The 25444-nt window shown below is 40.1% G+C and overlaps 1 protein-coding gene across 2 annotated transcripts; it reads left to right on the top strand.

Annotated features, from left to right (window-relative positions):
* Window positions 1-585: 585 nt before the first annotated feature.
* Window positions 586-25218, top strand: GNPDA2 (glucosamine-6-phosphate deaminase 2). 2 transcript variants are annotated; one of them, XM_077847887.1, is made up of 7 exons: window positions 586-743; window positions 4051-4212; window positions 7538-7639; window positions 8679-8861; window positions 14200-14384; window positions 18119-18293; window positions 23903-25218. In XM_077847887.1, the coding sequence occupies exons 2-7, from the start codon at window positions 4089-4091 to the stop codon at window positions 23962-23964; spliced, it is 831 nt and encodes a 276-aa protein (XP_077704013.1). In that variant the 5' UTR covers window positions 586-743; window positions 4051-4088; the 3' UTR covers window positions 23965-25218. The 2 variants fall into 2 exon arrangements, with proteins under 2 accessions (XP_077704013.1, XP_077704014.1); XM_077847888.1 differs by lacking the exon at window positions 23903-25218 and adding an exon at window positions 20692-23791.
* The last annotated feature ends 226 nt before the right edge of the window (window positions 25219-25444 follow it).

The raw sequence follows: 25444 nt of genomic DNA, 5'->3' as shown, positions 1-25444 counted from the left end.
TGAGCTCAGCACCGATCCGCCTGGGGTTCTTTCCCTCTCCCCCTGCACCCCCTGCCGGTGTGCATGCTGTCGCTCTTTCCAAAAAAAAAAAAAAAAAAAAAAACCCTCTTATCATTAGAAATAGAGACTTTCAGGTTGAGAAAACTGTAGAAATCAGCCTGCTGCATTCCTGCTAACGTCCCTCTGCCCAAGCCCCCCCAGTAAGCTCCCAAGGGCCGTCCGCCTTGTAATCCGGTGCCAACACCCTCCTTGTGTGCAGCTGCTTCGGGCCCCGCATCTCCGGGATGCCCTGCACCCTGCGCCCCGCCCCGGACCCCCCGGAGTCAGACCCTGAGCTGCGCGCGCCGCGGGGACCCCGACACGGACCAGCGGCCCCAGGTGATGCTTCCGCAGGTGCGCGGCTCCGCCCCGCCCTCGCCCCGCCCCCGCGTCGCACGCCCCGCCCCGTGCCGGCCCCGCCCTCGACCAGGCCCCGCCCCCGCCCCGCGCCGGCCCGCCCCGCGCCGGCCCCCGGCAGCCTCTGAGGTCTGGTCCTCGCCGCGGCCGCGAGCTGGAGCCGGTCCTCGGGCTGGGCCCGCGCATGCGCACCAGCCGCGGGCTGCGCCGCCTGCCCCGCGCGCCTCGGGCGGGAGCACATCCGGGTCTTCGGGTCTGGACGCCGCTCGCCGGCCGGGGTCGCTCGGGGTCGCCCGGCGCTGCAGGCCTCCGCGGTTCCCACGCGGGAAGTGCCGGGGGGTCGGCAGGTGAGGCCCGGGTCGGGGCCCGGCGGGGGGCGCGGGGGGCGCGGGGCGGGCCTGCGGGGGGGCTCGCTGCGGCGCTGTCGGGGATCGGCCGCCGCCGCCCTGGATGCGGGCCTTCCGGGGGGGGTGGGGGCGCTGCAGCCACCCAGACACCGCCAGGTCGGGGGCAGGGGGAGGAAAGGAAGCTCAGAGCTGCAGTTCTGCAAGTCGGGGTGCCCGCGTGGATCCCCTCGGCCGGGCGTGCAGCCCGAGTCGTGTGCAAGTTGGGGTGCCGTGTGCAAATTGGGGTGCCGTGTGCAAGTCGGGGTGCCCGCGTGGATCCCCCTGGGCCGAGCGTGCAGCCTGAGTCGTGTGCAAGTTGGGGTGCCGTGTGCAAGTTGGGGTGCCCGGGTGGATCCCCGAGTCGTGTGCACGTCGGGGTGCCCGCGTGGATTCCCCGAGTCGTGTGCAAGTCGGGGTGCCCTGTGGATCCCTCTGAGTCGTGTGCAAGTCGGGGTGCCCGTGTGGATCCCCGAGTCGTGTGCAAGTCGGGGTGCCCTGTGGATCCCTCTGAGTCGTGTGCAAGTCGGGGTGCCCGTGTGGATCCCCGAGTCGTGTGCAAGTCGGGGTGCCCGTGTGGGTCCCTCTGAGTCGTGTGCAAGTCGGGGTGCCCGTGTGGATCCCCGAGTCGTGTGCAAGTCGGGGTGCCCGTGTGGATCCCCGAGTCGTGTGCAAGTTGGGGTGCCCTGTGGATCCCCCTGGGCCGAGGGTGCAGCCCGGGTCGTGTGCAAGTTGCCGTCCTGCTCTGAAGTCGTGGGGTCCGGGCGCAGCGGCGGGCGCTGGAGTGAACGCGCGCCGGAGCAGGGTGCCGAGCTGGGTGACCGAGTGGGGCGCGGGGGGCGCGGTCACGGGTGGGTTCCGGCGGGGGGTGACGCCGGGGAACTGCCCGGCCGCCCGCCCCGGCCTGCGTCTGCGAACACCGGCACACACTGGCAGGGACACGCTTTTGTGATCCGAGTGAACGGGCGCCCGACATTCCGCTTTCCTGGGTGTGGGTGCTGCGCCCCGCACCCGGGTCCGCAGGGGGCTCCCCTCGAGCCTGCCCGCACCTGCGCCAGGTGCCCAGGGCCTTGACCTGAACCCTGCGCACAGGCCCCTCCTAGCGGCGCCCCTATCCTAGTCATTCTTGTGACTGCAGAGCTTGGGTGCCTGGCCCAGGTGCGGCCCTCCCAGGTGTGTTGAGTTGGGAAAGGGACCTAATGTGGCCAGAACGGGAGACACTTGGAAGCCCTGATGTTTGGCCTCCCCACCCGACAGCGTTGGGTGGGGCTTGTTTGTTTGTTTTCCTTTGTACCAGTGATCAGGGCGCTGAATATTCTCGTGAGAAGTAAGCACATCTCTCAGGGACATGCCCTGTAGAAGCAGCTGCATCTGTTTTGCTGCCGGTTGTAGCGTTGAAATCCTTGCTGGCATTGGATCATTTAAATGAATTTAAATAGAGGCCAAAGTGCATTGTGTTGCAGTGAATTTGTGACTTGCTATGTAGGTTATTGTCTGGAAATGCCGTTTGTCTCCCGTTACTGCGCCAGACCCTAAGTCGTGATGGTCCTGACTTCTTAGGGTTTGGGCACCTGGGTGGCTCAGCCGGGCGCTTGAGCATCTGCCTTGTGCCCAGGTCATCACCCTGGAGTCTAGGATCAGGCCCCACACCAGGCTCCTTGCTCCGCAGCGGGTCTGCTTCTCCCTCTGCCTCTGCTCCCCCTGCCTGTCACCCCTCACCCCCTAAATCAAATACAATGTTGAAACATATTTTTTTAAAGATTTTATTTATTTATTCATGAGAGACACACAGAGAGAGGCAGAGACACAGGCAGAGGGAGAAGCAGGCTCCATGCAGGGAGCCCTATTTGGGACTTGATCCCAGGACCTCGGGGTCACGCCCTGGGCGGAAGGCAGGCGCTGAACCGCTGAGCCACCTGGGTTACCCATGTTGAAACATTTTTAAAAAATAATAAAATAATTTCTTATTGTTATGCCTGAATTCTAAATCATTATGTTCTCAAGGATATCAGTGAGGTTTCATATGTTCCTTGTAAGAAGACCTACAATTCCCATTAATGTCAGGAATTTGACTTATTTTTGCATGTAAAGTGTGGGAACTCAGGACTGCTGAAGCCATTTGTAAAAGGTTGGTGTGGGTGACAGATCCATTTAAATATGAAACTAAGAATTAAAACATGGGAATTAAGGCCATAGAACACAATGTAAATGTTATGAATCTTGTCGATATAAAAGTAGTATATTTTACAGAAATCTGAGTTTACGAGACTTTATATCTTTTGTGGTAGTGGGTCAGTCCACATTGTCTGAAATGGAATCATAGTTTTTTAAAAGACTGATTTCTTAATATTAGTGCAATATTATGTCTTAACCTTAGAGTATGCTTTTTAGGAACTAAAACTGCTTTTTATGAATGATTTCTTTTTTTTTTTTTTTTCCTTCAGAGGCTAGCAGTTTTAGTTCACTTTAAACTCAGGAAGAATAAATATTACGCTTTTTATTAAAAACAGCATGTCTGATATGATCTCATTGTTAAAAATGATTTCTATACATTGTTTTTATATGTGCACATTAGATAGACCTCTGGGATGTTGTATGCCTAAAAACAGTATTTTATTTATTTATTTATCAGTCTTTATTTTTGAGCATAGAAATTTTGATTTTTTTCTTCCTATTATACCTTTCTGTATAAACTTTTAAGAAGTGCAAGTATCGTTTTTATAAAAACCCTTAACAAAAACCCTTAACAAAGGGGAGGTCTGGTTTTTATAGTACTTATAGAGAGAGTTCTGGATTTCCATGACTAACCCAGAGGTGGGAAGTGATCCTTGCTACCAAACACTTGGATTCAAGATACGAAATCCTGCTTTGTTCGCCTTTAGGTTTATGTTGCTCCACGTACCGTCCCTGTCAAGACCGTGCAGTGTGGTGTCTCACAAAGACTTTAAGGGTGCCTTGGTGTTACTTCTGGCTTTGTCGTTTAGTAACCGCGTGACCTCAAATTATGTGAGTCCTTCTCACCTAAAACCGGGTGTTATATTTACTTCCGAAGACTGGTGTAGGCACTTGCATTACCTAGCCCGCTGCCCGGAGCCCGAGGGCTGTTCAAAAGAGGAAGGCCGTGACTGCCACTCTGAGAGTACAGCTTGCATTTGTGCGTGTGCGTGTCTTTGAGAAGTAACGTCCTTCTTGAAGTCATGAGTGTTCAGACACTTAGGTTTGCGTGTCTGTCCGTTACCTAACGCGCTCTGCAATGGAATCTTCTTCTCAGGTTTGAACCTCTTGTCCTGGAAGCCGTGCGTCCCCACAATGAGGCTTGTAATTCTTGACAACTATGACTTGGCCAGTGAGTGGGCGGCCAAATACATCTGTAACCGCATCATTCAGTTCAAACCTGGACAGGACAGGTATTTCACGTTGGGATTGCCAACAGGTAATACACCATTTTGTTTCCATTCTAGACACGTAAAGTCATGGGATGAGAGTTTCCCCTTTTTTCTTGCCACATCACTGATTGAGCATGTCCGTATATAGAGCCAGAAATGTCTATCTAGTGTGTACATTTCATTACTGTTTTCTTGTATTAAAATTGCAGATCAAAAATAAATACATAATAAATAAAATAAATAAAATAAATAAAAAATAAAATAAAATAAAATTGCAGATCACTTAACCAAATGTACAAGGAAATGTCCTAACTTAAGTTCTGGTCATAATATTTTTGTACCTTTTTCTAGCAGTCTTTTATTTGTTTTTAGGGATGCTACTTTCATTATTCATATAACTAGTTAGTAGATTAGCCTTCCTAATGATCAATAAGAGGTGCCTGACGTAGGTACTCTTGCCTTTTCATTTCACCTCCCCCGCCTCCTATGTTTTCATGATCTTACTAGCCCTTTACTATTTCTGTATTCATTTTCTTCTTTTAGAAATACTGTGAGTGAAAAATCAAAGATTGGTCTGTCTTCATAACAGAATAAACATAAGTGTGAATTGCATGTTTTAATGTACTTAGTTCCCTGTTAATTTTTTTCTTTAAAGTTAACCAACTGGTGTCCTTGATCTCATGGCACTTAATTTGATATTGTTGACTTGCCCAGGAAAGAGTATTGGACCTGGAATCAGAGCTGCCACTTTCTCGGTGATCGCAAGGCAGTTATTTATTCTACCTCCCTGATCTTTGGTTTCCTTACCTTTAAGAAGGATAAGGATAATGGTAGCTGATAATGTTGTTTGAGGCTCAAATAAGGCAATGTTTGTGCTACTCCTTTGTCTACTGTAAATACTGCATAAATTTAAGGTTCCCATAAGTGTATCTTATTCAAACAGTATTTTTTTTCTTCTGCTCCTACCCTCATATGTGCTAACGGCATAAAAACGACACACTTTTTTTCCACTGGTGTAATTTCCATAAAAGCTATTATTTAGCTCATCAAGTTGTTTGTTTGCTATTTTGCTTTTTGTCTTTTGGTCCAAGGAAGTAGATTTTTAAAAACTGTATGCGCCAGAAAATTGTATACACCAACAATTGTATACTGGCATCCTCAACACCCACATTTTGGAGACATGAGCCCCAGTGGTTGGACATAGTATCTCTGTATCACTTTGCCTGGGTTGCATCCAGGCTATGCTTTGATCATGCTCTTAAATATGATATAGAAATAAATAGTAATGTTAGTTTGGGAGCAGGAAATCTTCCCCCAGTCTGCAGGCAGTCCTAAACATGCTTTTGTGTGTTTAGATCTACAACTTTTGCTTTGTTTTTGGATAGTTTAGCTGCTAATAATATACCTGCCGATGGGGTATCTTGGAAGACCTTTGCTGGTTTTCCACTTTCCTCCTTCCTTGACCATTAACATGTTAACCATGCTCTCTCCTCCTCCTTGGTTTTGAGGATTGCACATACACTTCTGCAACTGCATGTCGCGTGCTATATTGTCCCTCCAACCAGGCACGGTTTCTGGGGAGTATTTGTTCAGTGTTTATTGATGTGACCTTAACAAGCTTCATATGTAAGGGCCTGCATGCGTCCTTCCACCCAAACTTACTCTCTGATTCCCTTAGTCTGAGGCACAATGGGAAAATTAGACTGCTTGTAGTTCAAACAATAGACCTGAACATGCTGGCTTTACTTACACTCACGTTGCTATAGTTCATATATACTGAAAACTATATGATCCTTGGAACCGAAAGGATTTCTCAGATCCCTGGCTCCTTAATCTTCAATCTTTTTGACCCGATCCTTTCATTCTCAAAATGGGAAAGATAATGCCAATTTCCCGAGGTTGTGACATTTACATGAGCTAATGTGTAGAGATACCAGTGTAGCATCTGGCACCTGGGAAGCATACGGGTGTCATCTCTGCCCCCCGCCCCAATCTTATTTCTGTTCTCAACCACAACCCAACCCTAACTTTTACTATTGGAATCTACCCCTTTTTCAAGACTCAGTTGAAATGTCATCTTCATGAATCCTTCCTCCAACAAACTAGACTATACTCTTTTCTTCTTTGATTTACAACAGTTCTCCAGACTTTTTATAGGTTATTTACAATATTTTCCTTTGTTCCAGTTGTTTTATATTTGCCTATTCCTGTCCTGTGAGGTTTAAGGATAGAAACAGTTTTCATCTTTGTTTTATCTGAATCATACTGAGCACTTGGTAATAGCTATTACAGTAAATGAGTTTTACAAAGCAGATACTAAAATGAGGTTTCTTTAACCAGTGCACCATGTACTATATCTTTCATTATTTTATTTTCTTCAGTGACTTTGATTAAAAAGTAGAAAATGAATGTGGGTTTGTTTTTTTTTTTCTCATCACCATTGTGACTTCTCCCTTTTTTAAATCATATGTTCTTAAGTTGAAGGAGTCCCATAAATAGTATTCTTCGACATTGAAACAAAACAGATTTGTTTATGTTTCTAGAAAGGAAGAAGGAAAAGCACATTTGTCCATCTTTTGAACAGGTTTTATGTTAGTGGGCTATAGTTCTTTGAGATGGAATTGTTAAATTTGATGTATAAATTATTAATTGCAATTTAAAACGTTATGTTTGCTTTAACTTTAAGAAAATCTCTTAGTCTTCACTTCTCTGAACCAACATTTATTATTTATAGCCACTTGCATTATTCTTTCATCTCAAATGAAAGGCATTTAACTTTATACATTTTAGCAGATATATGCTGAAGATAACAGAAAATAAGAAACAGAATCTCCAGTTAAAATCATAAAGGCTAATGTTCCTCAATCAGTCCTTGCCAATTTCTGAGTCTATTTTGAAAGTAGAGGCGATATTTAAATTTAGCTCTGGTTTCCCTTTTGATTTCATTAAATCATCAACTTGACTTTTCTCTGTTATCACTTATATGATACAAATCCTTCTCTAAATCAGCTTTTTCTCAAAGGTGGGGTGTGCGTGTTTATTTTAATTCAAATGTGCTTTCTAGAAGTTTCTAATCTTAGAATATACAGCATTAATTCCAAATGCTAGACAACTTCTAGAATAATTTTCCAAGCTATAATCTATTGACAGATTTCCAGTTTCATTCAACAAATTCTAAGAGTTCAAGGTATCTTGCAAATGTCTGTATAATTTGTAATACATGTGTTTATTGAATATGTATTTAAATTAATAATTGTTTCCCTAGTAAATTAGAAATAGAGAAGATCATTGAGAGTAAAGTAAATAGAAACATTTTTTTAAAAAATAGATTTTTCATGTTATGTTAGAAAATGGAATCTCTATCTGTTTTAGGGAGTACACCTTTAGGATGTTATAAAAAACTAATAGAATATCACAAGAATGGAGACCTTTCTTTTAAATATGTGAAGACCTTTAACATGGATGAATATGTAGGTAAGCTATATTATTTGAATATATTATTTGGATATGTTCTGTTTTAAATGAATATAGTTTAAGAATTAATATATTGTATTTATGTTTTGAATGTAGTAGGATTATTTTTAGAAGATAATGTACTGCCTTGTGATGAGAGTTGGGAGTTTATATTTAATAAAAATCTGTATTTTTGTGATGCTAGCACAATATAGTGGGAGGAATACGGGACTAGAAAACAGCTCTGTTCATTCTTGGGCTCAGCCAGTTACCAATCATGCAACTTTGAGCCAGTCCTCAATTCTTATTTTTATTTTTTTCTTAAGGCAAAGTTAAAACTAGTGTGGTGGGGATAAATTGAGTACCACGTATGTAAAACTAATTAATAAAGATTTTTCAAATATAAGTGCATTTATATTTGTGGCTATGAAGCTATTAACATTATTGATTTCTAACTTAACAGGAAAGATCTGTGATGTGAATTAACTCTGTTTTAAACTTGGAACATAGGAATACATTTTTAACGGTAGCCTAAATGATAGCTAAACAATTTTTGTGATTCAGTATACTTTGCATGCATATAGGAAAAATGGAGAAACCTGGACCAACTTTTCAGATGTGTGGCTAATTAATTTATGTTGAGTTTAACACATATATCAGTTCCTTTGGTAAAATTTTTGTGTGTTTTAGAAGTGAAATATGATGATTGAATGCATGTGAACTAGACTTCTGTGTTTGAGTTCCAGTCTTTCTCTGAGAAATGTGACCTTAGGAAAGTTACTTAACTTTTCTGTGCTTTGTTGTTTATCTATAAAATGAGAATGATAAAAGTAATTCTGTAGATGTTGTATAAATTATTTGAATTAATGCATACATGTAAAGTGATTAAAATAACATCTGTCATATGAAGCATATATTCCACATAAAAATGCCTTGAAGTTGGATATGGAATTATAAAGGTTATATATACGTAAATAGCATTTATGGCTTAATCGGGAAAGTAAACTTTGGATTTATTCCTGGAAATACTTAAATTTTTATTGATTAACTTTTTATTTAGGACTTCCCAGAAATCATCCTGAAAGCTACCATTCTTATATGTGGAATAACTTTTTTAAGCATATTGATATAGATCCTAATAATGCTCATATCCTTGATGGGAATGCTACAGATTTACAAGCAGAATGTGATGCTTTTGAAAAGAAAATAAAAGAAGCTGGAGGAATTGACCTTTTTGTTGGAGGTACGTAAAACATTTTGTCATTAATCTTTACCTTTGTTTAATATAGGGAACACCCGTAACTGTCTATATAATATCCATTTATTAAGCTACTGATTATTATTTTACTTTATTTTCATCAAAAAAAATATTAAGATTACAAGTTAAAATTGTTTAAATTATGTCTTGAGAAGTAAGTACTAATACCTGCTAAACTTTTATATTAATCTCTTTAGAATTAACAGTTTACCCACCTTACAAAATGACTGATGTTTCTTTTCCTAAATGATAATTCATATATTTTATGATTCCTTTAAAATCCTAACCCATCAAGAATTTCTTTACCAAATTACAAGGTTAAATCTCTAAAAGTTCGCATGAGGAACAGGTGGATTTTAGCATGTCAGTTAAGAATGATAAAGACTTATCATCACCCTGTAGTGAATGTGAACTAAGCTGTATAACTGTCTTCATAAACTCCACATGAATAAATGTTTAATTGGCTAAATTCCACATAAAATTTATGTATATCTGTAGGCACAGGTTCATAATGTACCATTGAAAATAGGAAGTTTATTTCTTTGTAATGACAACATGGTTTTCTGTCTTCATTATGAAGCCTCTGAAACAGCTGCTTAATTGCCCTAAGGATAGTATAGCATCAACTAAACTGAAACCAAACTTTGCTTTTTTGCCAGAAGTTTTAGTATTAAACTAAATGTACTAAAGCTCTAAGTTAACATTAAGTTCTCCAGATATATCTTATATTTGATTTAGTAAAAGACTGAAGACTGCTTAAAAGTACATGAGTTAGATGTTCAGGGGAGCTGTTTTGAAGCTACTTGATGGCTGAGGTGGCCCAGTATGGTTGTGGTGGTTGGTTGCCCTTGGGGAAAATTGGGTATTACATACGGTCAGACGTGAATTCACATTCTGTTTTGGTCACTTATCATCTGTATGACCTTGGGAAGTTTCTTTTGAAATCCAGTATAGCTATGTTATTTGTAAAAGAGGATTAATATTGACCATTCCAAAAATAGTGAGCATTAACCATGGTATAATGTATAAAATGCTTTGCACAGTGGCTGGTGTATAATTGGTACTCCATTAAGTGTTACTTCAGTCTTCCCTTTCTGAACTGTAGAATCTGAAATAATTGTTGCTTAGTTCATTGAATTTCCTGGGTTTTTTTGTTTGTTTGTTTGTTTGTTTTTGTTTTTTTTGTTTGTTTTGTTTTTAACTGAACTATCTCTAATGGTATCCAGTGAGATTGAAATTTTCCCTTTGAGGAAATTTTTTTCTCTACCTCGCACTGCCAGTGTCATTTACTTTATTTTGTAGATAGGATGGTTTTTATCTCAGCAAGAATCTAAGCTAAGATACTTGGCCTCTCAAAATAGAAAGTTACCTGTGTTTTAAATAAAATTTGCTAATAATATTACTTCAGTATTCCTGGAAAACATTTGTATTACAATATTGTCCATATGGTTCAGTTCTGAGATAATTACTATTTGTACTTGCCCATATCAAGGGTATTTGAATCCATGTTTGGGAACATTTAAGGAACGCATTACCCATACATTCTCTAGATTTTCTAAACTCCATAGCAAAATCAAGTAAGATTATTACAATGTATACCTAATTACTGTAACGTAATTGTATCTAATGTATCTGTATTTCAGTTATATTGAGAAATATTTTCACTCATTACCATTATACAAAAAGGCATGGTGGTTACTAGACGTAGCCATTATTAAAAATGCCTTAATGAAAAATATCTTTTTTACTTCTTCATTTGAATGTCTTTTTTTTTTCTTTCCTGTTAATTTATTTGCCTTATATAAGAATCCTTGTGACAAATCCTTTGGGGATTCCATGCCAGAAAATAGAATTTGCAAGGGGGGTTGTTGGGGGGGTACCTAAGAACTCTTGAATTCCATTTTCTCCCTTTGTCTGCTTCCCAGAAAGTATTTACAGCTTAAGGTAATGTTGAAGCCTGACTATCCCTTATCATAGATTTCCCCTAGAACTTTCTTCTTTTCCTATAGCTTTAAGTCACTTTCCATTTCTTTTTAGCTAAAGTTTTTTGGTTTATTTCCTCACGATAGGTCGTCTTAGTTTTCCCTTTGAAACACATGAAGTACAAATTATAATTATTTATGTGTATCACTGACACCACTAGAAAGAACTTTGCTTTGTCTTCTAACCAATTTTTGTCTTAAGGTTCCTGTAGACATCCTTCCCTGACCAAAAATAAATCAATTAAGACAATTTCCTTGCCTCTTCATTAACATCTTCACTGTAGTCATGTCATGCCATTTTATATTCACCATCCAAAGGACATGATTAGCCTGTGTATCAGGGGAGAGGGGCTAGCTTATTGCATTTTCGCTGAACTTTCTCCTATTTGGGGTCCCCGTTATTGGATGTACACTCATGGAGGAATCTCATTTGATTCTTTTCCTTTGTTGATCTAGGTTTGTTATTGGATTTTTCAAGATGAGGCTTGGTATTTGGGTCTTATCACTTACCCTTCTTTTGTTCCAGGATTTGTTGGTTAATAAAAACACTAAGAACTGAGCCAAATGGGATCAAAATATCAGCCTTATTAAAGGTAAAGTTGGGTTAGAGATTTCAGGTTGGGCTTGAGGCCAAAATGGGGTTTCCTATTCCTCCCCTCTGAGCTGGAAAGAGTAGAAGGAGAAGAGCTCAAGACTATGAATCCGTCCTGTCTTACTCTGGGAAATAGAAGAATTCCCTTTTCTCAGTAGAAAAGAAAAAGGAAATATGTACTGCCAAAAGTTGTCATTCTTCCTGTGATGACAATTGTTAAGAGGAAGGGTAAATGTAACATGCAATCCCTGACCCAACCCCAGCAATAAAATATTCAAGTATGACAGTTTACAAATAAACTCTATAAAGATTTTACTAACTTTACCATTATTTTAAGGTACTGTTTTTAAAAAAATAAAGATAAGACAGCAGGGAAAACTTTAACCCTCTCCAGTAGTTACATGATTAGAATCTTTGGTTTGCAAGTAACTGTAATCTACTTTGGGACCAAAAGTGAATTAACTGGAATGATGCTGGGCTAACTCACAGAATTGTTAGAAGAACTGAAACAGCCAACTCTGTGGAAGAACAAGAACCAAGGAGCCTCAGTCTCCAACGCAGGAACCTACGGATGCTTTCCTGCTGTGCTGCCCTCAGATACCACAGCTGCAGATTCCTGCCTTCTTTTCTGCATCCCTGCTCGAGTTTCAGGATTTCTCTCAGGAAAGCTTGAGACAAGTATTTACCACTAGACCACACTCCTCCCGCCTCAGATACAGAGCAGACCAAGGCCCCCTAGTTGTGAGGGAAGCAGAGCGGGGCAGGAGGAGGAGAGGGAAACCATATCGAGCATACCAAAGAACAGTAGCCATTATTCGTTTATTGAGCCACTGGTTATTGAGGGCCTCCTGCGTGGCATGGATTGCTCTAAGAGGTAAGCGTAGAGTAATTAAGAGAAAGTCCTTATTCCAGTGAAATCTGCACTCTGCCCCACAGAACTGTGGGAACACAGGGAAGGCATGCAATCCAGACTCTGAGGTTTTAGAGATGTTTCCTAAGGGGGTGACTGATTAGTCTAGACTTCAAGACTGAATGAGGATTTGGCATGGTTTTTAGATTTCATGATTATTTCAATGAAAGTTTTGTAAAACTTTGTGAAACATTCTGAATGCTTTTAAAATAGTTTTATATCAGGAAGCTCAACCTCTGATGATTATTCACTGGGTGGGCGAGGGACTGCATTGACCTGCGCCGTCATGAACCGCTGCTGATACTTCCAGCCTTACTGTACACTTCTGGTGCACGTCACCAGGTAGAACGGAGGATATTCCTATTATTTCTGGAACTTGTACTTTCCTGGTTCCAGGCTTTCTTCTTTATACATACATAGAGAAATAAAATATTTGTACAGATTTATACTTAAGAGGAGAAACAATAGTTTTCTAAATCTAGCAAGAAATGCCCATCTATGATCTAAAGAATATATTTACAAGCGTATAAAAAATAAAAAAAAAAATCCATACATAGTAAGCACAGGCTTTTTATGTCACCACATTAAAAGTTCCTAGAATGGGGTGCTTTGGTAGCTTATAATATGCTCCCCAAGATTTTCATTTCTTTTTTATTCCATCAAAACCAGGTTATTCTTTGTCATAGTTTGTTATGATCTGAGAGAAACTGGTTCAGAGTCAGTAAAAGACACATATCTGTCATTAAAGTAAATATATCAGTGTAACAGGTATTTTGACTCAGAACTTGTGGGTTTACTTTTTCATCGAGGTGGTCAGAGCTCTGGACTAGCTGGTAGGGCATACGTATGTAAGACTTGCTCTATTTATACCATAGAAAGTTTCTTCATTTTACGAAAAGGTTTGCTTCCAATTCCATTCAAATAAGGAATGTCATTTTTTTTTTTTTTTTTTACCTATATTCTTAGAGGCAGTCCTAGAATATCAGAGCTGGTAGTAGGTCTCCTTAAAGCAGTTTTTCCAGGTTGTGGTCGTCACCCATGAGTAGGTCACAAAATCAATATAGTCCTTCACATTCTGCATTTCCCTTTTGTAAGTTTTGCTAATGAAATAGAAAGGCTCCTCGCAGGGGTAGGTATTGTTTCATGCCGTTCTTGTCCTTAATTACGTTGTAGGTGTAGTTGTGTGTACTAGACTGCAGCGTCAGGTAGATCGCTTGCAGTAGGCCACGGCCAAAGGGTCTGAAGAAAACTACTGCCCTATACTGTCCAAGCTACAGGGAGGTCCACTAGGAATTGCACCCTGTAGACTAGGACCAAGTGAGAGAGTGTTGGCCATAAATACTGATGCGTAGGCATCCGAAGATTGGGGTTTGAGTCTTTTGTCTCTGTATTTAACTTAGTAAGCTTAAATTGTTACCTCGAATAGTCCTGTATTCTCCTTGCATGTCAGTCAGAGTTCCCTTTTGAGCTCACGAAAGCTTGAGGTGATGAGGGAAATAGATATTCCCAATAAGACTGTCTCACAAGATTGTTAAGTGTATATGGTGTTGAGATGTGAAAAGGCTTTATCAACTGTAAAGCACGGTGCTAATATAAGCTAATATGCTAAATTTTACTGCTGTTGTGATCATGCTAGCGTAGTGCTGAGCATATGGAGAACCTTGGAATGCTCGTTGAATTGAAGACAGGAACAAATGTTTTAATGCAGGATTAGACACTCGGTTATCAAAATAAACAAGGTGAGCCGTGTTTATGACTGTTTGCTCTTAAAAACAAGTTGAACCCTGAGAAATCTTATTTACTTTATGTGTCTATGTGTGTGTATACTTCTTTTAAAAGGAATCGGTCCAGATGGTCATATCGCTTTCAATGAGCCAGGATCCAGTTTAGTATCAAGGACAAGATTAAAGACTCTAGCAATGGACACCATTTTGGCAAATGCTAAATATTTTGATGGAGATTTATCGAAGGTGCCAACCATGGCTCTGACGGTTGGTGTGGGGACAGTGATGGACGCAAGAGAAGTAAGAATTCAGTATTCTTCGATGTCTATAGATTTTGGAGGAATTATGGCACCAAGTAATTTTGGTTACATCCTGTTCACAATGTAAATTGTCTAGCTTTTAATGACCTATGTCAGTCTCACTGCCATGTTTAGAATCCAACCAAATTAAGGCTTTTGGGGCATATGTAAACTAGGAATTGTGCACCACCCCTTTGGGAACACTGCTACCTTTGCCTGTTCCTGCCTCACAATTTGAGTTCCTAAAATCCTACTGATCCGATGGTCTGTTTATAAGTGAAATAGGCTGGTGAAAGGTCTGTTCGAACAAAGATGCCATGCTGGTTAGCACTAAACTCTTTCGGGAGGCTCGGGATAATTTAGTGTAAAGTACATTAAAAGAAAATGTTTTATTAACTTAGAGAGAGAGAAAGAGAGCCCAAGCACGAGCTGGGGAGGAGCAGAGGGAGAGGGAGAAGCAGACCACCCGGTGAGCAGGGAGGGGGGCCTGACAACAGGGCTCGATCCCGGGGCTCTGGGATCATGACCCTTACCGAAAGCCGACTCCCAACCAGCTGAGCCACCCAGCGCCCCAGCACAGTGTACAATACTTCTTGACTGTGAGAGGGTAGCCAGTTTCTAGCAGAAAAAGAACCCATCTAAGTCCGGCTGGATGTGTCCCAAAATGGATGTACCTAAGAAGGCAGGGACTCCGAATAGCAGATCCTACCTAATTTTTAAATTTTTAATTGGGCTTTGATTTCCTTCCCTGAGAATAGCAGAACAAATTGCAGCCAGCTCATGATTCTGTGGTTCAGTTCTACAGAAATTTCCTTCCTGGTAACAAGATGGGGCAGGTTCGGAGGAAAGCAGACCGACAATACGTCTGGGCTGGGACACACAGATACAACTGTCATTCAAAATGTAGTTTTTTTTTCATCTAAAAATCATCCTTATGTGAAGAAAGAGCTTTGAAGGATTGAAATTCCATAGTAATTACATCGAAAAAAAGATTTTAGAGCCTGAAAAACTGAAAGTTCTGCAAATAGATTTGTTACATTTAACAAGATTTAAGTTGTGATAGAACAGGCTAATTGTTAGAATGAACGGTTACTCAGATCTGATTTTTTTTCTTTTGGTCATTTTTTTCCAAAAAGATTTTGCGATGCTACTCACCTTAGGTATTAGCTCCCGGCGTGACTACAGAGAAAACCATTATGGCAGAACTATTCTAGGACTTCATTGTTCTCCCAGGGGCCTTCGTGCTTTGATTTTTTTTTTATAGCGTTGTTTTGACACAGGCATCACCCTCCATGGTCCTCGTTCTTTAACTGCGAGGAGCTTAACGTGTACAGATGTTCATTTGCCAGTGATTTTAACTGTGGCGTGAGCTGTTCTTCAACTTTAGTTTTATTAGGAACAAAGACAATAAAACCTGAAACAACGTGGGGAGATGCTCCTGTTAGGGGGAAGATGCACGTGAGTGGTTCGTGCATCAGGAAGCAGCTTCGTAATTAGGCGGCCCTGCTAGCGACCGGCCGTGAGGCCTTGGGAGTGACGCCTGGGAGTGTCACGGTTCCCCTGGGCTTGGGCATGGTCAGCCCGTAAGGAACCCCTTGGGTGGGCCCGAGGCCTCTGTGCTCCCGGGCCTCCCCCCGCCCCCCGAAACTCCCCTCCTTGATCGCACTCCCCATGGTCAGAGTGACTGTCTTCTGTTCTCTCAGACCACTCTGTTCTTTGCCTTTGTAGCACTTTCCACAGCTCCTGGTTGTTCTTGTAGGTGGACCGGTTTAACCTTACAGTCTACGCTGCCTGCACATAACGGGCTTACGAACTGCGGGGCATAGTGTGAATGGACTATGTTGAGACGTCACGTTGGACACAGTTCTGTCCGCAGTTTGCTCATTTATTTGAACCAGCAAATCCGATTCTTGTCGACCTTTGGCTCTGCCAAAAGCTAAATGTACCTCCAAAGGATTACAGTTTTGTTTTTACTGAGGTATATTTAAAGGTGATATCATATATTTTAAAGGCAATTTTGAAAGAGAAAACAAATTGTTTTCCACTATTGCAACATCTTTAGAATTGCTTTATATAATTAAAATACTTTGGATACTTATTCCTAAGGTGACGTAGGAAAAAACCAATAAAATCTAAAAATCTGCCTTTGATTTTGCTACCTTACTGAAAGTCCCCAAAGTCGGGGGTGACCGCTTCATTTCTGACACGCAGCATCTTTCCAGGCCTGTCCTCCTGGGCCTCTTCATCATCTGCACTACGGACCCCCCCCCCACCCCTCCCATCATAAAACTCTTGCCATTACTCCTCTTGCGGAGCTCAGCGTTCCTTCCCAGTCTACCTCCCAAGCTGTTCTCCCTTCACCAGCCCTTTGAATATGGTTGTTCCCTCGGGTCTCAACCTGGAAGCGCACATGGTCTCAACCTCTGCAGTGCTTCTGGGGATGCCTTTTTTTTTTTTAATAAGTCAATAGCAGTCACTCTTTGGAGCATTCTTTCAGTAATCTTGTCACCATTCCAAAAAGATAAAGTACTCTCAGTACAGTGGTAATACCACGTATCTTGTGCTCTTCCTGAAGCTGCACACTGTGTATTTCCACCTTCCAGCTGAGATCTAGATACCTAAAGGCGTATCCAAAATTTATGGTGTCCAAAATTTAAATTTCTCTTTCCGCCAAATTTGCCTTTCTTCTGAATATTATCTCCCTTGGTGAATAGCGGCACTCACCATGAAAATTCTCTGAGCTTGATACATGTCATCATCAGTTTCTTCTCTACATCTAATCAGTCACCAAATCCCAGCCATTTAACAAATAACTTAGAGGCAAATAAGGATCCCACCCTGCATCACCACTGCCTGTTAGTCTATTATCAGTTTTTTCAAACATTATTGCAAACCCCTTCTAAATCATAAAAATGGTGAAGATTCATTCTGACACATACATTTATATTTGCAACATGTTCTTTGAATCATAGGCTATTAGGAACTTGGGACCAAGAGCTTGGATTTTCTATAGTTTGTAAGACTTGTGTGCTAAAAAAAAAAAAAAAAAAAAAAAAAAAAAAAAAAAAGACTTGTGTGCTTTTTATTTTTTTATTTTTATTTGTTTATTTTCTATTTTATTTTATTTCTTTTTTGACTTGTGTGCTTTTTAAAGGGCGGTTCTTGCATTTAAGTAGATCCCTAATGCTTCTTTAAATCTAGTTTTTGTTTCAACTTTAGATTAAACAATCTGTTCAACAAAATAGTCTTTAGGCTTCTTTCTTTTACTTTCACTGTACTATCTGTTGTATCGATTGTCTGGATTAGAGCAATTTGGTTTATCATTCCTGGTTATATATTCTTTTTTGACCTGCAGTTCTGCTTTTGCAAAACAGCCTTTTCTTTTTCTTCATTTTCCCGGGTCACTTCTGCACATCAGTATCTCATGTATTTTTTTTTTTTTTTTGTCTCATGTATTAATAAGTACACACGTTATGGAATATTCAGTAATACTCCATAACAAGATACTATTTTACTTTAAACCAGAGAGAGTTTCAATATATGCTTGCCTTTTACCTTGAAGAACAAAAATAAATACCTTGATCTGTGAAGAAATATGTAGCTATTCATTTTTATTTTACCTTCAGAGGAATATTGGTGCTAATAACATATTTTTTCTTAAAAAAAATGAAGCTTGTTAGTCATTTGAAACATGTTTTAAGAATTAACTAACATGTAATGGTCATGACTTTTCAGGTAATGATCCTCATAACAGGTGCACACAAGGCATTCGCTCTCTACAAAGCAATAGAAGAAGGAGTAAATCACATGTGGACCGTTTCTGCTTTCCAGCAGCATCCCCGAACTATCTTTGTGTGTGACGAAGATGCTACATTAGAATTAAGAGTTAAAACTGTGAAATACTTTAAAGGTGAGCATTGAAATTGCAGAAGCAGACGGTGAGAATGTCCCATTGTAGAGGATCGGTAAGACCTCATGAGACTATGGAGTGACATCCTGCCCTGCACCTGTTGAAACCGGCATCTTGCCAACACAGTAGCCAGTTCTTTTTAAGGAATAGAAGCCTCCACCTCAGATAATGGTAGCTTTCAGAATAGTTTCCTATTATTTTCATGAAGAGAAAGTCTTCCGTTTTCAGTAAACAAGATTTTTCTTGAAATCCAAAATTTAATAAAATATTTTACTTTCATACTGTATATTCAAGATTAAATAGCCCAAAAGGAAACGTATATTTGTTCTTTCTGATTTTCTTGTCATGGTTCCCCTGTCCCACCTTCCTCACCAAGTTGGGTTAAAATCTCATCAGCAGATACATTGGGTTGCCCACTATATCATTGAATCTTCACGACTTCACATTATCTCCATATATCAGTTACAAGGGTTTGGTGTCAGCAGTTTGGAGTCTGCAGGTAAGCAGGGGTTTGGCTGACCAGCCTTCTGCACGTAGCTTTTCCTTGTGGCTCTTCGTGCAGTCTAGTTCAGTAATTCTTAAACCTTACCATACCAGGTTGTAAATAAAAAAAAACCCACATGGTCTTGATGTAATGGGTGATTTAAGAGATTTTTCAAGGAAAATTTGACAATACCATTTGGAACCCATTCCCTGCTTAAGAGTGAATTCCACAGCTTTATAAATAGGTGCTTTATAAAGTACTTGTATTTTATATAGCAGATATGAAAATATTACATAACTGGTCTTTTATATATATTTATATATATATATATATATATATATATATAGGTAATTCACAGGGTGGTATGTATACTGTTGATCTTACATGAATGATTTTGTATTTTTAATTTTTTTACTCTAGTTACTAGCTATTAATTTATATTAGAAAAAAATATACTGAACCAATCAAACCTGTATTCCAGGAATATTATTGTTTTAACAGGGTTAAAGAAGTTACCATATTTTATTGCTTCTAAGACACATCTTTTTTCACATCTATCTTGTCTGAAATTGGAATGTGTTTACATTATCTGTTATCTAGTAGCATTGTTTCTTAATGGTCCATAAAATACTGTGTGTTTTATATAGTTTTCAGTGTCTCATTCATGAAATAATTATATAAATTTAAGTTATAAGTCATTTTAAAGGAAATCTTTAACTCCTGTAAATGTGTGAATGTAGCAAAAATCTTGAAGATGATACACAAATGGTTGAGGTTTGATTAACAGTGAACGAGTTTGATGTATGTAGTTTTATATTTGCACTTAGTTGTGAGCATTTTCCTGTTTCACTATTCTTCAAGAGCATTTTTAATGGCTATATAAGTCAAGTAGATGTATCATAATTTACTTAAACCTTTCCCTTACTGTTAAATGCTTCGATTATGTCCAGTCATATTTTTATCAAAAATATTTTTTTTTCTTACCAAGCCATAAAAGTATCAAATTAAACTGAAATATTGGCAAGTTTTAAATAAGTTAACAGGTAAAAGAGAAATGTCTGTGATGAGTTGTGAATAAGACCCTTCCTATGGAGTTTTACCCATATATTCCCAAGGAGTCTTTCAGGTACATTACAAATACTAGACTCCTTGAACAAACTAATAGAAGGAATCCCCATTATCCACATATTTTATTTTATTTTTTAAAGATTGTATTTATTTACTCTTGAGAGACCCAGAGAGAGAGGCAGAGACCCAGGCAGAGGGAGACGCGGGTGCCCTGTGGGGAGCCCGATGCAGGACTCGATCCCAGGACCCCGGGGCACGCCCTGGGCCCGAGGCAGACGCTCCACCGCTGAGCCTCCCCGGCGCCCCATCCACATAGTTTAATGCCAGACATTCATTTAACTTTCCCATATTCTGGTACCAGCAATCCTCAGGTAAACCCCTGGTGCTCATCAGGATGTCCCTTTGGTTCCTGTCATAACATGTCTGCATTTCAGGGAAGTGACCGCTTCAGCTACACGGTAACAGCCGGTCCGCCGATGACCAGGCTCAGTTCTCCACGGCTTGTTCTTGGGGTGCGCAGGTCTCACTGCCCAGGGAGGCGGATGTTCTCGTAGTCCCATTTCCAGAGGCGTTCACAGGCCCAGTAGGGCCCAGTCGCCAGGGCCGCAGGCTCCGCGCGGGCGGAGCTGGGGAGGGAGCCCGGGGGAGGGGAGGCCGCCTCTGGCCTCCCGGTGCTCGCTCAGGAGGAGGAAGGGACTCTGGCTAATGGTGGTTGAGCTTGTGTGGGTCGTTCTCACGCCGGGTAATTGCTGCCCGGGAGGCCCTAGGCAAAGGTTAAGGACAGCGTGAGACAGGAGGAGGGCAGGTGATTACATGTGCTTTGTTCTTTTTAATTCATCTGCCCAGATCTAAGCGGTTCTGAACTCTGTTGAGGTGTAGACCCTCCATGAGAGGAGCGCTGCTCTGCGGAGGCCGTTGTGTGTCCACTGTGGAGCTGCATGTATTCTGAAGAGGTTGGGGTGTCCGCCCCAGTCAGGGTGCCTCCCTTCAGGACGGAGGAAAGTGGAGCGGAGACGCTGTTCTGGGCCACGTGCAGCCCCCACGGACGGCAGGTGCTTCGCTTCAGGGTAGAGTCCTGACTGTTCTAAACCCGCTCGGCGACCGGCGCAGGGTCGTACCCACGGACTTACCTACCACTTCAGGATGCACTGGAGGCCGTGACCCCTGTAGTCCCCCAGGGTCTACTCACGTTCCTACCCTTTCTTCGGTCGTCCCTAAAAAGTGCATGAAAGGGCTGTAATTCTGTAGGTCCTGAACTGCACCTCAAACAGTAGAAGTCATTGGAAGTTCATTTCAGGATATACCTTTTGGAAGCTAGAAGTAAATCACAGGAAAGCAGCCTAATATTTCATGTTTTATTCGGATTTGTTTGATTTTGCTGATTTTATATAAAGCCTGTGTTTCACGTCCTTGAGAATATATTTTCAGGACCTCATCATCATGGTGAACATTTTTTTTGTTTGTTTATTCCTTTGTAAGCCCTACTCCAGTAGCTTGAGACGGAGACCGAATGAGTTCAGATTGAGCCAAAACCTTAAAAGTGACGTTTAGGATCTATGACATTTAACATCTTCCAGCAACATGACAGGAAGTCTCCACATTTGAGTACTCAGAATTTTTTTTTTTTTTCTGTTAATGATTTAAGTAGCAATGTTTTGCTTCAATCGAATTCTTGTGTAAAAAATGTCAGTTTTACCTTAAGTCAATATAAATTCTTTATGTATCATCCAAAATGTAAGTAATAAAATTTTCAAAATAATTTCTAGTTTGGAAACAGCTTACATGTAAAAGTGACAGCCAATGTGTAAACTTGATAGAGTTGAATTTTTAATTATTCTGATGTTTTGTGTTTTCAAGCTCTAATGTATTATTTCCATGATCAGAGCTGTCAGCAAATGAGAGAGGAATTGTTTCAGGTAGAACGATCCTAATTCTAGAAGACGCAGGTCTTCTAAACCGAGTATCTAACATGACCATTGTGTGTGTCGTCCCCTCTCCTCCTGGGTGTCTCCAGTCCCCATTTTACTGCCCTACATACTGGTTGTTGAAATGGACCAGGCTTTTCAGTTAAATTCTGTTTTAAATAGTATTGGTTCTGTTCAGATGGATCATCTGGTAAATCATTTCCATTAGCAAGTATTTTTTTCTTTGCTATAAAAATTACCCTTAAATGTTTATTTTTGGTAAATATAAATTGTATTTTCCAGTTAGTGTCATTAGCCGAGAAAACAGGCTGAAGTGCCTTCAAGTACATAGTCTAACGTGGTGTCAGTTAAAGAAGTGTAAGAAGTATCTCTGTCTGAAAGTAGTTGACTCAGCATCATAAAAAGTGGACTGATTAAGTGATTTGAGAAACTTTCATGAAAATAAAAGCTTCACAAAGGGACTTAAGTTTTGCTCACTGCATTATTTCAGCATCTAGAAGTTTGCCTGGCACATTAGAGGCATTTGATAAATTGTGGGTAGTTGGACAGGTACGTGGATGAGAGAACAAAGGACTATGAAACCACCTGAGTCCACGCGCTGAATTATATACAGTCACCCTGTGGAGCCCAAAGGCTATTAAATAGTAGTTGAAGAAAACTTTTTGAGTTGAAAGGATGGAAAGCCCTAGAAAACAGATAGTAGCACTCAGGTTGGAAGGAAATAGCACAGGCAACATCACGGATGTAAGGAAGAGCGAACACAGGAGCAACAAAGTTCCTGTTAATAGACTAGAGAACAGTTAAAGTATATTGATAAAGTGGGGTTATGTTGTATTTTTTTAAGTTTATTTTTTTTTTTAAGTAATCTCTACACTCAACATGGGGCTTGAATTTACCAACCTTCAGGAGTGGCATGCTCTTCTGAGCCAGCAGGGCGACCCTGGGCTGCATTATACTTTTAAAAAGGGAACGTAGAAGTTAAGGTCAAAAAGGAAGACCAGGGGATCCCTGGGTGGCGCAGCAGTTTAGCGCCTGCCTTTGGCCCAGGGCGCGATCCTGGAGACCCGGGATCGAATCCCACATCGGGCTCCCAGTGCATGGAGCCTGCTTCTCCCTCTGCCTATGTCTCTGCCTCTCTCTCTGTGTGACTATTATAAATAAATAAAAATTAAAAAAAAAAAAAAAAGGAAGACCAGGAAAAAAAATAAAAGTAAGTAAGTAAATAAATAAATAAATAGGAAAACCAGGGCTCCAATGTTGTGACTCTTCCCTTCTTTTGAGTCATGGACCATTATGAAAACCTGGTGAAGAGATGGTCCTCCGAACAAAACCCACACATGCACTCACACTTGCATACAGAACTTTGTATATTAATGCAGGAAATTCAAAGACTCCTTGAACCATCTCAAGTTCTATTCTATCCTAAGAGTTGAGGCTATATTTGATTTCTGCTTCCAGTTGTCATCACTTTGGGAGTCAGAAATGATCCAGTATTAACTTATTTGCATACTAAGTTTAACTCTTTTGTTATGTTTAAATATGGAGTGTTCAACTTTTTTAATGACACCTTGGTTTTTTTTTGTTTTTGCTTTTTTTGTTGTTGTTGTTGGTTGTTTTTAGCTTCCTTCAGTATAGTTTATTACCACCCCTGTTGTAAATACACGTCATTAGTAGTAAAAATAATTGCCAGATGAATGGATAGGGTAATACTTTGGAGAACTAAAGCTACCTTAGTTTAACAACAGTTCTGAGACCCTGGGCTGGAGGCTGGAAGAGAAGTGCCAGAGGATCAAACTTAACCAACTCATAGATGTAATTAAAATATATTAACCAAGTCAGTATTCAAATTTATTATTTCGTTGAAGCTTTGAAGGGAAGAACTGCTTCTACTCTTTAGGGATCTCTACTCATTCTAGATCTACAGCTTCATAAATAATTACAAATTGCTATTTGCTAGGTAGTTACAGCTAAACATTATGAAACGTGTATCTGCATTTTTCAATAAAATTTATTTTCTATCAGATGGGAACCAATGTATTTATTGTATCTTATAAACTCTTCTATTTTCTAAGGTAAATGAGGTATAATTCAAAATTAAAAATAAAACTAGCATTGTGTTTTTCTTCTTTAAGGTTTAATGCATGTGCACAATAAACTTGTGGATCCACTATACAGTATGAAAGAAGGAAATTGAAGGAGATTGGAGCAAAACTCTGCTTGAATGAACAGAACACTTTTATAAGTAGTAGATGAATTTTCAGCTATGCAATATGCTAAAACATGGGAATTTTTTGAAGATCGTCATTTTTGAAGTCCAATATCTGTTAAACATTCCATATTTAGAATGTGTCCATTTTATACTAAGATTTAGGAGAAATAGTTGGCTCTCACAAACAGCTGTTTATTATAAAGTACAGAAGCCACAGAGCCACTCTGTAAAACATCACAGAAATGAAATGTTTAAAAGATTTCAAGTCATTTTACATACGAAGAATCTACACATCAAATATCGTTCGTATGAATCCGGTGGCTTTCTCAGAGTTTTATTTTTTAATTACATTAAGACACTCCAAGCCTTTCAGATATCTTAACAAGCATTGCAGACCTTTACTTTTGGAATGTAATCTTTGTATTTTCTGTACATTACACACAAGCTTTTCTGCACGTGGTTGCCTTAGTCATCTTTCTGCAGTAGCATCTGGACATCAAAAGTCCTGCTAGATATTGTTGGAACAGAAAATCTGAAGAGAGGACAGTGCCTAAAAGTACAGTTTACGTCCTTTGGGAAAGTCTGTATAAGTGCATGATTTTTGTGCACCACCTTCTTCTATAGCACTTTTTTACAAATGTGCTTTTATTTTTATTTAATGACTTGGGTTCATGCTTTTAATATAAGTATTTTGGCAATTATGAACTTTATACCTAGCAACACACTTAAATTCTTTTGAAGACAATTTTCTGATTGTTAAACTTCATAAATGATTAGCTTTATTCCTTATGTCTAAAAGGATTACATGAAGTATATATAAAAGGAATTACTGTAAACTTTGCCATTAACAACTTGCATCATTAAATTGCAAGTAAGAGTATATTGTTTTCTATCTTTAACTCAAATAAAGCTTATAATAAACAAATGTTACCTAAATTTTATTTCCAGAAGTAAAAACGAATACATGTATCTGATATATTCCAACATTATTAGTAGTATTGATTCTGCATTTACTTTGTTTGTTGCCATCATGCATTTAGGAGATATAAGTTAAAAAGACAATAATTTTACCTATGATTTCTTAGACACTCCTTGGGCAGTAAAAAAATTCTCCCTTCAGCATATTTTGCATCTTACAAGCCCATCCAGAAGGATTACTTTAACTGAAATGTGATTGAAATGTATTTACAATTAAGTTCCTTGACATATTTAAATAACAAATAAAAATTAAAAATGAAACTGTTGGTATAAAATGTTCCTTTAATTCCAAATAATGTAGTTCTAATTGCCTGGTTATAAATGGTCTTTAAATGACTATTAAGTCATATCGTCTTCCAGTCACACAGCTGGTAATAAAGAACTGGCTACCGGGCAATGCCCTATTTATCTTAGGAAGTCACAGTGTGATCCTAAAAATGCTAAACATAACTTTTGGTGCATGATTCACTGTATTTCTGTGCTTTAA

The sequence above is a fragment of the Canis aureus genome, chromosome 14 (assembly GCF_053574225.1).
Source record: "Canis aureus isolate CA01 chromosome 14, VMU_Caureus_v.1.0, whole genome shotgun sequence".
Lineage (NCBI taxonomy): Eukaryota > Metazoa > Chordata > Mammalia > Carnivora > Canidae > Canis > Canis aureus.
This window is presented reverse-complemented; position numbering and strand designations above follow the sequence as displayed.

Bases quoted from the DNA above. Each gene is read 5' to 3' on its own strand.
- GNPDA2 (XM_077847887.1), top strand. From the start codon at position 4,089: ATGAGGCTTGTAATTCTTGACAACTATGACTTGGCCAGTGAGTGGGCG. The intron at 8,862-14,199 runs GTACGTAAAACA...TTCTTTTAAAAG, and splicing joins AATTGACCTTTTTGTTGGAG to GAATCGGTCCAGATGGTCAT. The intron at 18,294-23,902 runs GTGAGCATTGAA...TTCTTCTTTAAG, and splicing joins AACTGTGAAATACTTTAAAG to GTTTAATGCATGTGCACAAT.